At 39.7% G+C, this 13,348-nt stretch overlaps 1 protein-coding gene across 1 annotated transcript in view; it reads right to left on the bottom strand.

The window, feature by feature from the left end:
- dysf (dysferlin, limb girdle muscular dystrophy 2B (autosomal recessive)) overlaps positions 1–13,348 on the bottom strand; it is a 107,127-nt gene that overhangs the window by 22,466 nt on the left and 71,313 nt on the right. Inside the window, exons 42-44 of the mRNA XM_063469493.1 lie at positions 1,824–1,952; positions 1,415–1,570; positions 1,142–1,233 (exon numbers count right to left, since the gene is read on the bottom strand). Of these exons, the coding sequence (XP_063325563.1) occupies positions 1,142–1,233; positions 1,415–1,570; positions 1,824–1,952 (377 nt within the window). The remainder of the gene's footprint in view (positions 1–1,141; positions 1,234–1,414; positions 1,571–1,823; positions 1,953–13,348) is intronic.

Raw genomic sequence — 13,348 nt, 5'->3', positions numbered from 1 at the left:
CACCAACTGATTACTTTTTTTCAAATAACTTTTAATTATGCTTATGTATATGATGGTTGAAGTTGATATTAAACATGGCAAATGAGCAAAGGTTCAAATAATAAATTCTGTATATGTATAAGCAATTCCTGTGAGCACAATGCTCAGGTTTCAGGCAGTTTTTGTCTGGCTTAGGCTCTGTATGGTGTCAGAGTGGATGTGGTCATTAGAGGGAAACTGCTCTGTCTGTGAGCACAATAGCCCCACCCAAACCTTCTGTTTGTAAAGGACATCCAATCACAGGAAAGTTAGCTTAACAAGGAGGTGGCCTTAAAAGGAAGGGCAGTAAAACAGCTAGAGGTAAACAGACAGAGGAACAAGTCCTAATATAAGATTAACAAATATTTGAAGTTTGCAAAGCGACTCTAGTAGAGCTCAAGAATAAACATGTGGATGTGGAAATGAGCATAATCGGTCCCAGAGTGCTGAATATAAACAAATGCAAAATTTAAACTTCAGTTTAGTTAAAGAATAACATTTAAAAGTTAGTTTTTGTACTGCATCCTCAATTATTATTATTTTTGTCCAAACTAGGAATCAGCCAGGACATACAACCTTCATCCCTCTACACATACACAAAGATTTGTGGCACAGTTAGATACAGGCTGAATCCACATCCTTTTAACTTGGGGACAGATTGGGACCTTTATACATGATACGTGACAACAGTGCAACATGTGTACACTTCATCCTACCCCTTTTTGTGTAAATTGTGTAATAAATAGAGTTTCTCATGGTATATTTTCTGTTCTGTATTTTGTTTTTTAACATATTATTGATATTAAGACATTCGATATAAAACAATTCATCAATTAACACGAACCCATGGGTAGGTATTCAGTTCCCTGTGAACCATTGTGGTTTTTGGCACTGAAAATGTCAAGTGATATGAAATATGTGCCGGGGTGTGCTGGTTTACATGGGATAACAGAGGTTAGAGGAGTGAAGTTTAAGGAAGCCTGCCTCTAAACCAGAGACTCTGAGAGTCTGTGGATCGCCTCCGAGTCGGCAAGATCGGGGAAGTCCAGACTTTTGGTTTTAAGCACAGATAGACAGAAAGGGGGGAGAGAGGGACAGACCAAAGGGGCATTAGTGTACGTACTTTCCAAAGACTGGGTCCAGTGTACAGGGGATGTAGTTTTCATGGTCGTTGACGGACTTTTTCCCCAGCGTGATCTTCACATATGGGTCACACTGAAAACAACAAGCTTTCTGTTAACTCATGCGATCTTCCATTTACTTGGTATCACTAATACCCTCCCTTGGTACAAATCTTTTCCTTGACCTTAATGAGTATCCTAACCATGAGTACCTAATTCTGGTTACATTTTCTAGCCATCCTCTTCTACATTTCTCTCCCTTTCTCCCCTTATACCTTCCCATTGGGGTCTTTGGGCTGGAGTCCATGAGCCTGGATGATGTAGACTCGGACCAAGCACTCCTCGATGCCGTTGGGAGGCAGCTTTCTGAACTGCCTTGGGGGAACAGGGGCACCGGGGTCATCCGGCAGGGGGTAGATCTTAAACATGCCCTGGTTCATAAGGGAGAGGGGTGGGGGGATTGTGAGTTAAAGAAGTAGATGTCAAGTGGTGTAAAGGAAGCTTTTAAATTAATAAGTACCAACAAAGATGAATGACTCGAGATAAGCTCTAAGCATAATTTAGCATGTGATATGTTCGTGATACGTAACTTCACATCAAGCTGTAACAACTTGCAATGTGGCGACTAGAAGAAAATGGCAAATGGTGAGACTCGACCGAACAACTTTTAAACTTTGCATTTACCTTGAACTCCCCCACCACTGAGGGATCTTCTCCTTCATCTTGAGTCTTTCCTCTGTACAGTTTGAATGTTTGGCAGAAATCAGAGAGTCCTTTAAAATCCTCAGTCTTCTCCAGCTCCCGGTCATACACCTGAGGAGGAAGAGCAGACCGGGATAGGAGTTTATTTAGCCCTAAAACAGGTCTATTTTTATAGCTGACTCACAAATTACAAAGTAATAGATACGTCTGGGGCAAAAAAAAAAAAAGAGAAAGAGGAAAAGCAGAATAAGGAGGTAAGAGTAAAAAAAAAAAAAAAAAGGACATTTACGAGAGTGTAAAAGAGGGGCAGAGATGGATGAAAGTCCACAGTGCAACAAGATGTGGAGATGACAGAATGAAAGACATATTTTAAATTACAGAAGACTCCGAAAGGAATAAAAGGGTATGGAAGAAGGAGGACACGTCATATGCTTACTATTTAGAGAAGTGAACATGAAAACATCAGAGCCAATGAAAATTGGTGACTAGACAAAGAGAAAGAAGAAGAGGGGCTGTGAATGTAAACGCAGAGAATGAGAAAGAAAATGCCTTTTGGATCTGTCGCAATCAACATGTTTAAAATTTCAAATAATGAGGTCAGAGTATGTAAAAGTAATCCCTGTGAGCCAAAAGCTCAGCCTTCAGACTGAGGTTTTCCAAGTCTTGGATCTGCATGATGTCATAGAGAGGGGATATCCCCAAGGTCTCAATTATACTCTGTTGCAGACAAGGACACAGGCAGTTGGAGGCACCACGGCTGAGTAATCATTTCTGTTATACTTCACTGAAGTCCACTGCCTCGGATGCATGCAGATGCATGCAACGCAACGTGTCCACAGAGGAGACCACCTGATGTTCAAGCCTTTTAAGAGGGGCAGCCAATCACAATAAAGTTGGTCAAAATGGGGAGAAATCAAACATGGATGAATTGAGGTCCAGTAAAAGATACACAAGGCTTATTTTTAGCTTTGAATCATGCAAAGCTAAAGAGCCCATCAATATATAAGAATAACAGTGGCGTTTACATCTAATTCATGTTCAGTTTTTAAGACATTATCAAGTTTATCAAGTTTTTTTCACATTAGATAGACATGTGTGAGAATTCAATGGGTCCAAAGCAATGTGAAATCTCATATTTGTCACCAGCTACAGGTTGTGACACCAGTCACTTTTGTGTTTGAAATTTCGCATCTGTAACAATTATGATGAAAAAGTAGGATAGACTGAAATGAGCTCCAGTCACACAGGCACAGAGACTGATCTGTGACCATCTGGCAACCATCTGTGAGGGAAAAACACATATTCCCCAACCAGTTGCGAACGGCTGTTGGATGTTAATGGGATTTGCTGGTGAAATGCTTGCTAAAGTCTCCACTTACGCAGTCCAACAGACCAGCCAGTGACCCTGTGATAACAACCTGTTGCTGGGGGAACATGTGCACTCCCAAATCTCATTATTGGAAGACTGTTGTTAAACAAAAGGCTGTTGTTTCTTTCTTGCAAATGTTTTTTTCAAGTTATGCAGAAACTAAGACAGTGGTCTTGCAAGCACTTTTTCAAAATGAATTGAAAGAGGGAGGAGAAAGGTTGTGAAAGCAATGAGATGCTTTCCATTTACTTTGTTATTAAACTGGGAAGGGGGGGAAAGAGGATTGTTAGGAAATGAGGAGAAACAAGGGGGTTGTGTTGGATGAAATGAAGGGTGTACGGTTAATGCTGTGAAAGGAGAGGGGTGAAAGAGTTGGAAAAGCAGGAATGGGGGCAGGAACTGTGGAAACATACCGACAACGGGGGTGATGTAAATGAATGAAAGGTCTGGAAACAGCGATTCATTTCAGTACTTCAACACCAAACCCAAAAGGGTAAGGCAGAGCGTGGAGAAAAAGGCTCTGGCAAAGCATATACAGTTAATAACGTATAGGATACACACAGGTACTAAACAGATACCTTGCTGATTAAACCATGATATGATTAAATCATATCACTTATAGAAAATGTACTTAAAAATTACGTTTTTGATAGCAGCTTAATATAAAGTTTAGCTTAAATAAGCTTACATGAAAAAAAAGACAGAAAATAGCAAACCTTTCTCGATCAAAACGTTAAAGGTCACCTTCTGAAATTCACCAGTTAACAGTTTGCATTTTATTTTTCTTTCTTTTAAAAAGGCTCAAAATAACCCTTTGAACTTTTACTGACATCTACCATGAAGCAGAGACTCAAAAAAGCCATTGGTTCTGACTAAGAAATAGCTGGCTTGTTCTCAAAAGAGAAAGACAAGTTTGGAAATGCACCCAATACCAAGGGAGATGGAAGGCGGTGGGAAAGGAGACGCCAAGAGACAGGCGAAGTCATAACAAGGGTGGTAACAGCGGTGTCTTTGTGACAGAAGCAAAACTAACCAGTTCTGCTGTCTGTTGCAGGGCAGAAGCAAAGATGTGAGATGAGTGGTCAATGAGTGTGGAAGCAGAGGAGTAAGCCCAAGGTTTGAGAGAACATCACTGTGTGGATTGAAAAGGACAGTACAAAGTAGGTAAAATGGAAAAATTAGGAGATGAGGTAAAGGCTGATGTAAGACAACAAGAAAGTTAAAAAAAAAATGCAGCGGACCCACTAGAAACCACAGTGGCAATCACAGCTCTTGTTCTTGAATGTCACCAGTCAAAGCTTGTTTTATGACTTGGTTTACCAAATTGTTTAAATCATGAATAGTTTTTTTAAATTGCTATAATCACTTTAATGCTAGCTAACTTTTAGAGTGTTACAAGCTATGCACTAGCATTAGCATTATACTCTTTCTACTAGCCTGCATTAACTTTAAGGTCATTGTACACAATGAGATAAACCATGTATCATGTGCCCTGCATAAAAATCAGATGTGACAAACATGAACTTAGTGAAATACCACATAAAAAACTTCAACCGACTCTTGCTCATGTTTGGATGCTTGATTGGGACTTGGTGTCACATTTAAATGCAATGATAACCCTTTAGGCTACATCCACACTAGCCTGGATAGATTTGAAAACAGCATTTTCATCCGAAAACGCTCCGCGTCCACACTAGCGTTTTCAGTCGTTTTCACAGAGTTGCGCGTCCACATTGAAACGGACGAAAACGCTTACGTTCCAGTACTGCGCATGCATGAAACGCAAGAAGATTCGACCTGCCGCTTATTTACTTTCCAGCTCTTTGAAACGTCGCGGCAAAAATGTCGAGGAAAAGCACAGAGTTTTTTAAATGGACTAACAATGAGGTGGAGTTGTTGCTGTGAGTAACACAAAAATATAAAGTATAAACACAAAACAACTGCTGCATAATGCCCTCCGCTATCTTAGTTTAATTGGTCACATGACTGCATCATATGACTAACATGCATCATCATTTTACAAAGTCTGCGTTTTCGCTGTCCACACTGTGACGCGAAAGCACCGTTTTCAAATATATGCGTTTTTGAGAGCGCTTTGAAAACGCTGCGTTTTCCATGAGCGAAAACGCCGTGTCAGTGTGGACGGGAGGCCAACACGGAGAGAAAATGATGTGCTTTCAAACAAAAACGCATTAGTGTGCACGTAGCCTTAGTGTCATTTGTTTGCATGTTTCAAACCAGAGCATTAACACTGTCCTGGCTGTGGCATGCCTCCTGCCTTTTTAAGTTTAAGTTCAAAGATGTCTGCGTTGCTTTGCCATCACAACTGAAACTGGAGCTCATAAATCTTACAAAACAGTAGGAAACACAAAATACATGCAACTCCACACAGATTATTACAGTTGTAAAATAGTATATGGAGAAATATTAGCTTTGATATTAGCATTGCTAGCAAAGCATAGCATTATCTTTGTGCTAATCATTGCGTATTGACAGAGCATATTGCCATCATGTCTATCTAACACAGCCTTTATCTGCATCATGTTTAAACCATGTATTTAGCTGATAATATAAAGTAAGTTTTATGTGAACTTTTTGGTGTTTTCAAACTTATTTTATTCAAACACTGTTGCAGCTGAAGCATCATAGTGGCAAAGCCAAAGGACGCTTTGTCTGACAGCAAACTCATGCATTTAGCTGTACTTCAAACTTATCATCAAAATGAAGCTGATTTAAATGATTTGAATGTCACATGGTAATTGGTGACAGACAAGCTGATCTGAGTATTTCAGAAACTGCTGATCTACTAGGATGACCAAATGGAGAGTGGTCAGGAAAAAGAGAAAATATGCAGTGAGTGGCACTTCTAGGGGTAAAAATGCCTCACTGATACCAGAGGTCAGAGGAGAACAGCTAGACTGCTTTGAGCTGTAACACAAATAATCACCAGGGTTTTTTTTTTCTATTTTGCAAATGAAGATTTGCAAAATAGTATCTCTTAATGCACAAGAAGATTGGCTACAGTAGCAGAAGATCAAACCGAGTGTCACTTATGTTAGCTAAGAACAGGAAACGGAAGCCACAATTCACACAAGCTTCTATAGTCAAAACTGGACACTAGAAGATTGGAAGGACATTGTCTGGTCTGAGGAGTCTCGTACAATATGATGATAAAAACATATATTTAAAAAACGAAAAAAAAATTGGTCTTTCTTAATTTTGACTTTTTTTTATAGTGATAGCGGGGAACTGGCCACACTGAAGTTCAATTCAATTCCATGTTATTTATATAGTACCAAATCACAACAACAGTTGGTTCAAGGTGCTTCGTATTGTAAGGTAAAGACCCCACAATAACAATAAAAAACATTTTTATTCATTCTGATGAAGAAAATCTTTGTGGTATTTACTTATTCTCTAGTGGATTGCATTACTCTTCCAGATAATTAATTTTATTCTCCCATTTTATGCCAGATTTTTTTTATATTTTTATTTTTTTTAGCAAAGTCTCTCTTTTCCCTTGTTCTCAAATATTTAGCCCTTTTTGAATGTCATTTTCTTGTCCACCTTCATATGAGCGGCACACCAGTGTGCTAAATTGGTGATGTAACCGAAAACGTTTTTGCAGCAGCGGGAGGAGATGGAAACAGAAACAGAAAGGTGACAAAATGAGGGGAGCACAAAGCCAAGGCTGAGAAGAAAAGTAAGCAAATTTTCCTCAGGTCAGAGCAAGGGCTGGAAACTGTCTCTGCTGACAGTTGCTACCCAAAGACAGTGAAAGGTCAGAGGAAATCAGAAAAAGAGGTTGAAAAAGGTTGGAAACAGCAGCTAATTTCCCTGTGACAGTAGCAGATCTGAGTAAAGGGCTTGTCAAAGACATAAAGGAAACAGAGTGGGAGAAAAGCGGAGGGTGGGGGTGGAGTAAATCAAAAGGAGGTGTTGGCACTGAGCTGGTCGGTGAAAGGGTGAAAGTGAGGCAAAGTGACGATGGAATCAGTGGCTCACTGGTCATTTCACTAGTTTCCATCCAACTGTCAACTGAATTTTGAGCAAAGTTTTGAAATGTCGCAAAAACTCAGAGGTGACTTAGATGTGTTTCCATCGGCCAGGGTGAAACCATTTAATAGGCTCCTGACTGAAAAAAATACAACCACTAGAAAAATGGAAAGACTCTTTCAAGGGTCAATGACTATTGGGCAAGATGTTATTGTTCTCTACTGTGCCATTTAGTATGAGCTCTACTTTAATGGCTTCATATAAAGAAAGAGGCAAAGAAATATTATTTGACATTACAGCATATATAGCATGGCTTTTATGGAAAATCTCTGGTTGTTAAAACCTATTTTTAACTGTTTTTTCATTAGATTCATGACCAACTGTGTTCATTAATGCTTCCACAATTTTCTATGTGATTTAATAATATTAATAATTACATTTAAAAGCCTATTAATTAATAATATTTTACTTTTAAGCCCTTGACTTTGTACAACATGTATGTCAGGGTACATGCAGAAAACCTGTTGTTATTGCTGTGATGATGTGAAAGGGCTTTCAAGGCAGAGGTTAGAGCTCTAATTAAAGAGTAATAAAAAAAGGCAACATTCTGACATGATTAGTCATTTGTTTGGGAATCAGACAAGAGACTGACGTGTGCTTTGAATCCCGGTGGAAGGAAAGGTCGCCGTTTGGGCCAAGAGAAACGGGACAAGGGTTGAACAGAGCGTGGGCGATCGAGGGTTGCTCCTGGGATGGCGGCAGACTCTTAAAGGACCAGACTACAGACAAACATTGACGACGGCTCATGTCGGAGTCGCCAACATCAGAGCATGGCCTTTTCCCTGAATTTCTCCCACTGTGGTGTTCCCAAAGCAAATTCAACATGGATGAGTCATGGATGAAGAAGTTAGGGAAACGGACAGAATGTCACGATGCCGAGACTTTTGATGATGGAGCATGAGAAGAGAGGGGGAGGAGGGGAATGACAGACTGACAGAGGGAACTGGCATTAGGGCAGATAAATGATTTAAATGGTGAAGTTTAGGGGAATGAACGGGTTTTAAGAAAAAGGAACAAAGGCTAAAGGCGTCTCCATCTTTTTCATGTTTTCTTATTACTTTCTCAGTTTTTTTATTCTTTCTGCTACTGTTACCTTTACCCTATTATACTCTCAGCAATAAGGGTATGGTAAAAGTCAGTTTCTGTCCATACAAGTCCAAGGTACATGAATTACACATCAATTAATTGTTGGGACTCCAAGCAGTAGCGGTTTTTGATACGGGCGACACGGGCGGCTACCCGGGGTGGCATCGTGGTGGGGGCGGCATCACGGGCATCGACAAAAAAAATAAATAAATAAATAAATAAAATTGCTCGTACTCATGCTGCCCTCCGACATCAGCCAGCGCATATTGGGAATGGCATAGGCACCGATCGGTTTTCTATCGCCCATTTGCTGGGAGTAAGGGCGCCCCCCGTTTGCGAGGTGCGCCTGCTGCTTGTGGCACAGGAAGGAGAGGGCGGGGCGGCGGGGGATTCTCTGGCTGGCTGGAGCTCGCAAAATAAAAGAAAATAAAAACAAACCAACAAACACAAAAACACCAGACATTATGATACAGACTTATAATTTGCACCGATGTTTTTTCGAAATTCTATACGCGAAAAGTGAGCACGAGAGCCCTCGGTGCGCCTGCTGCTGAAGTCAAAGTAAACTTTACTGTCATCTCTGCTACAGTCCAGTATATAGAGACACGAGAGGACAAGGTTCCAGTTACAGCAGTGCAAGTAAACAAACAACATATATAAGAAGAGTAAGAAAATAACTATACACTTTAGGACTAGGGGTAAAGGGATCAATAACAATTTATAATTTACAGTTTGATGATTTAAAGTCACACACACAAACTGTCGAAAGGGGAGGGGGGTCGGCTGTTTCCAAATAGAGCACATTTCATTCATAATGTTGTAAATCCAAGCCCATTATGTATTCATGATTTGAATCCTGGGTTGTGCAAAATCCCAGAAATACACCTTAGACAAAGTGAAGGGAGTGTTCGCCCAGAGGGAGTGTTCGCCCAGGGCGCCAAACAGGCTAGGACCGCCACTGACTCCAAGCTAACTATGAGCACATTTCCGAAAACCAGTGTCCCCAGATAGAAATGGTGTAGTCTTTCACTTTTACATCTCAAGATGCAATATTTTATTGCTCTGTTTATTTCGGGTAAATTAAAAGCATATACGCATACACTGAAAAAAGGACACGGGCCATCTCTTGGATTTATGTAAGCATCTTAGGTGTATTTAACGCAATTGCTTTATGGTTTAAAGTTAAGTGTTAATTTAACTCAATTGTTCAAGTTGCTCCCAAAGCAAAACATCTATTAAACCACCACCCAGTATAAGGTTTATGCCAGAGCTGCCCTAAACAGTACTAATAATTAAAATAAATACACTTTTACAAAGTTTCTATAGTAAATAATCCACCAATATACACATGCTCTTTCATCAAAATTATATTGTTAATAATGCACATCAATATTTTTTGATTAAAATACCCAAGTGCAGTTATTTACTTGCATCTTGAATGTTAAGCTTCTCAGAGAAGTCTAGTGTGCCAGCTCACATTTGGTTATAAAAGTATGATTTGTTAGTTGCATAATAAATAATATCAGGTTTTGGCAGATTTCAACTAAATTATGTTTTATTGTTTCTAAAAAGATCTAATAAGGCAATCTAATACATTTGTTGCTTTGTAAGATGAAAGGTCCACTTTGTGCATTTACATTAAGTTTCGCAGTTTATGTCTGCAAGACACAAACTGCAAAGTAAATATCAAGGGTCTAAAGCAGGGGTCGGCAACCTTTCTGATGGCGAGTGCCATTTAAAATTTCCTCAGAAGTCAGTGTGCCATATGATTGCACTAGCAATAAATTTAATAACGCTCTATATGAACAGTTGCACAATATATAGAACCACTTTATAGAATTATATTTGTTTGCAGATGTTGGCAGTTATCAGCGAATAGTTATCAGCTATTTTGAAACAAAAAAAGACACTTTTTATCCATAACAGCAAATGAACTGTACAACAGAAAATACAAATGCTATTTATGGTCTCCTCACAACAATGATAAGAAAAATAAACTAAGCCAATATGGCATGTTTGTTAATACAGAGATACACATGTTAATGTGATCTCAGGTCTCCCACTCAGAAACACAGGTCTCCAAGTGTCCAGCATTCAGACGGCTACCTGAGGACACTCATGTGAGAGAAAATCTGCTCACACAGATATGTAGAGCCAAATACTGTCAACATGGTCTCTGCAATGTTCTGAAGACAGTTAAACTTGTCATGTAGTGATGTCCAGCAGGTGAAAATGCAAGCTCCATGAACACGCACAGCTATGGATTCCAGCTGCTTCGATGTTGCATTAACTGGCATTAACTCAGCCAGTTAATGCGAGACAAATCCAGCTGCTCATTAAAGATTTCTGGTTTGATCAGAAAATAAAACATTGGTCCATACACCTGAAAGTCCCAAAAATGCATTGTGTCTCAAGTCTACAGATGTATCCGTGTATTTCCGTGGTGCTGATACTGTGCTGAGCGGAAAGCTCCTGAAGCTTTTGAAGTGTCGGAATGTGGAAAGCTGACAACGTCCCTCTCACCGGTAGGTGAGAGCTAGGTTGCTAGTTATTTTTAGCCAGTTACAAGTTGAATCTGGTAGTTGGAGTTGTTAGCTAAGATACCGTCATTAAGAAGAGGCACAACTAATGTGTCTATGCAAGCTGATTTGCGATGTGCACCGCTGGCCCGGCCATTTATTTTTTGATGCACCTTCTCAGATGAATTCACTGTGTGTCGTGCCCAGGGCTGGACTGGGACAAAAAAACAGCCCGGGCATTTTGACTAGAGACCGGCCCACCAGATATTAAAGCTATAAAGCCTTTGAATGAAAACAAACGCTGTTGTGACAGTGATGTACAGTCTTGTTGGTATATGTATGATTTCTATACATTTTACGTCAGATAAAAACTTTGTTCGCAAGATTCAGATAATTATTTAATAACAGCCAGACATTTTAAATGAGAATAAGAAAGTATTTCTTTGTGCCCCCCTTTCCCTGTTAATGCCCTACCTGGCCCCCTGGCAAAACTGCTAGATCCGCCCCTGCACAGTTACCAGCTGTCAGCTACGTAGAAAAGGATCCTGGTGTTATTTGTCTCTGAGAAACAGCTCATAACTTCCCTTCAACTCATTCATGTCACCTAAAAGGTAAACCTGTTTCTCCATCACCTGTTCAGCTCTGATGATTCAGTAAGGACATCTCCTGGTTTCATCTTCATGTTTCCCTCTCACCACATATCCAAACCGACATCATGACCAGCAGCTTTTACAGCTGTGGCTCCAGCAAACATCAGCTGATCCTAGAAATTAATATTAAATCAATTCTAACAACAGCTGATCAAGCTTAAACGTGCTACTGTTGTTTAGCGCGACATCCGCTGGTTTCTTCTTTCTGGCGCAAAGTGAGCGATAAACAAACAAGAGAGACGATCAGCTGATCATTGATCAGTTTCATGATTGAAGTAGAAACGGGAGAGGGAGTTGGAGAGAATGAGAGAAGAACATGCAGCTGTGCAGCGTAACGACAGAATAAATCCACCTTTGTGTCTTTTTTCCATTCTAGCTGAAGTCCGGGACAAACTGCGTCCCTTCTCAGCTCAACATGAAACGCGTAATAATTTCTCTGAATGCGGGACGATTCCGTCTTTTTACGGGACGGTTGGCAACTCTACTAACTAACCTTATGAATAAAATAAAGTTCACTATCAGTAACATCATAGCACCCACCCAGCTGTATAGAAACTCCGTCATGCTAGCTAGTAGCAGTACGAGTTATTGTAACTGACTGTAAAAAGTCAGCACAACGAAAATAAACTACACCTTAACTTGGTTTATATCTGACCCAGATAGTCTGCAGGTCATAACTTCTTACCTGAAGTTCAGTTCACCTGACACTCGGACCGGCCCCGCCTCAGGTCTCTCCTCCTCCTGCCTCCCCTTTCCCTCATCCACCTGCTGGCCTCCACCACTTGCTAATGTTACTGAATCTGTGGAAGCTCCGCCATGGCCACCACCAAACAACTGAGTTATTTTTAGAGTTATTTGGCCAATCCACCACCTTGCATTGTTTATACCGTTACAAAAGAAAAAAAAAAAAATCATCGGGCCACCGAGCAAATGCCCGGTATGCCCGATGGCCAGTCCAGCTATGGTTGTGCCATCAGTGGCACGCGTGCCTAGGGTTGCCGACCCCTGGTCTAAAGTATAATGGTGGTTCATTAAGGGGTACTTTCCCAGTGCCAAAAAACTGTTCCCCTAGAAATAAAACAAAAAAAAAAGTATCTATTTATTTAGTGACAGTGTACATGCACATTGATGGAGATGTTAAATAAGCATTTTGGAAGATACTGTAAGATTACAACTGAATAAAACTGTCTTTTTCCCCCTACAATGCACGTCAGGGTTATTTTTATGACAAAAGCGTCAACAGAAGAAATACAAAACCCCAAAACAATGTACAACACTTTTCTAATTATTATGTGACTTACAATACTAATGAAAAAGAATAAAAACACAATAAATACTATGTAAATTAAATAGGTAAACTCTTGTAATTGAACATGATCTTTATTTTTGGTCTGAAACTACAAAAATCATAAAAATAATAGCTGGAAACCTTTCAGCTAAAAGCTGACAATTACCTTTTAGCGTCTATTAATCTTTTATTTATGAAGGCTAGGAAACCACACCATATACAATAAGTAAACTTTGTGGAATGTGAGTTAACATATGCCTTAACAGGGAAAAATGGGGAATGTGTTCATAAATTTCATACTATTATAGAAATACATAGATATCACAAGAACTTACATATTTCCTCAAATAGTAATAGTATGTAGTGCAGTTTTACAAGATGCACATGTCGCATAAAATTATTTACTCATGAAAGCAGCCCCAAAGAGCGCAAAGACAATTAAACAATGAAACAATTACATTTTTTAATTTGTCATGTTCCTTGGGTTCTTTTTTCCTTTGACTGTTTTTGGCTATTTTGTATTTGACTTTTGATTATCT

The sequence above is a fragment of the Pelmatolapia mariae genome, linkage group LG3_W (assembly GCF_036321145.2).
Source record: "Pelmatolapia mariae isolate MD_Pm_ZW linkage group LG3_W, Pm_UMD_F_2, whole genome shotgun sequence".
Classification (NCBI taxonomy): Eukaryota; Metazoa; Chordata; class Actinopteri; order Cichliformes; family Cichlidae; genus Pelmatolapia; species Pelmatolapia mariae.
The sequence above is the reverse complement of the archived record's forward strand: the minus strand, read 5'-3'. Positions and strand labels throughout refer to the sequence as shown.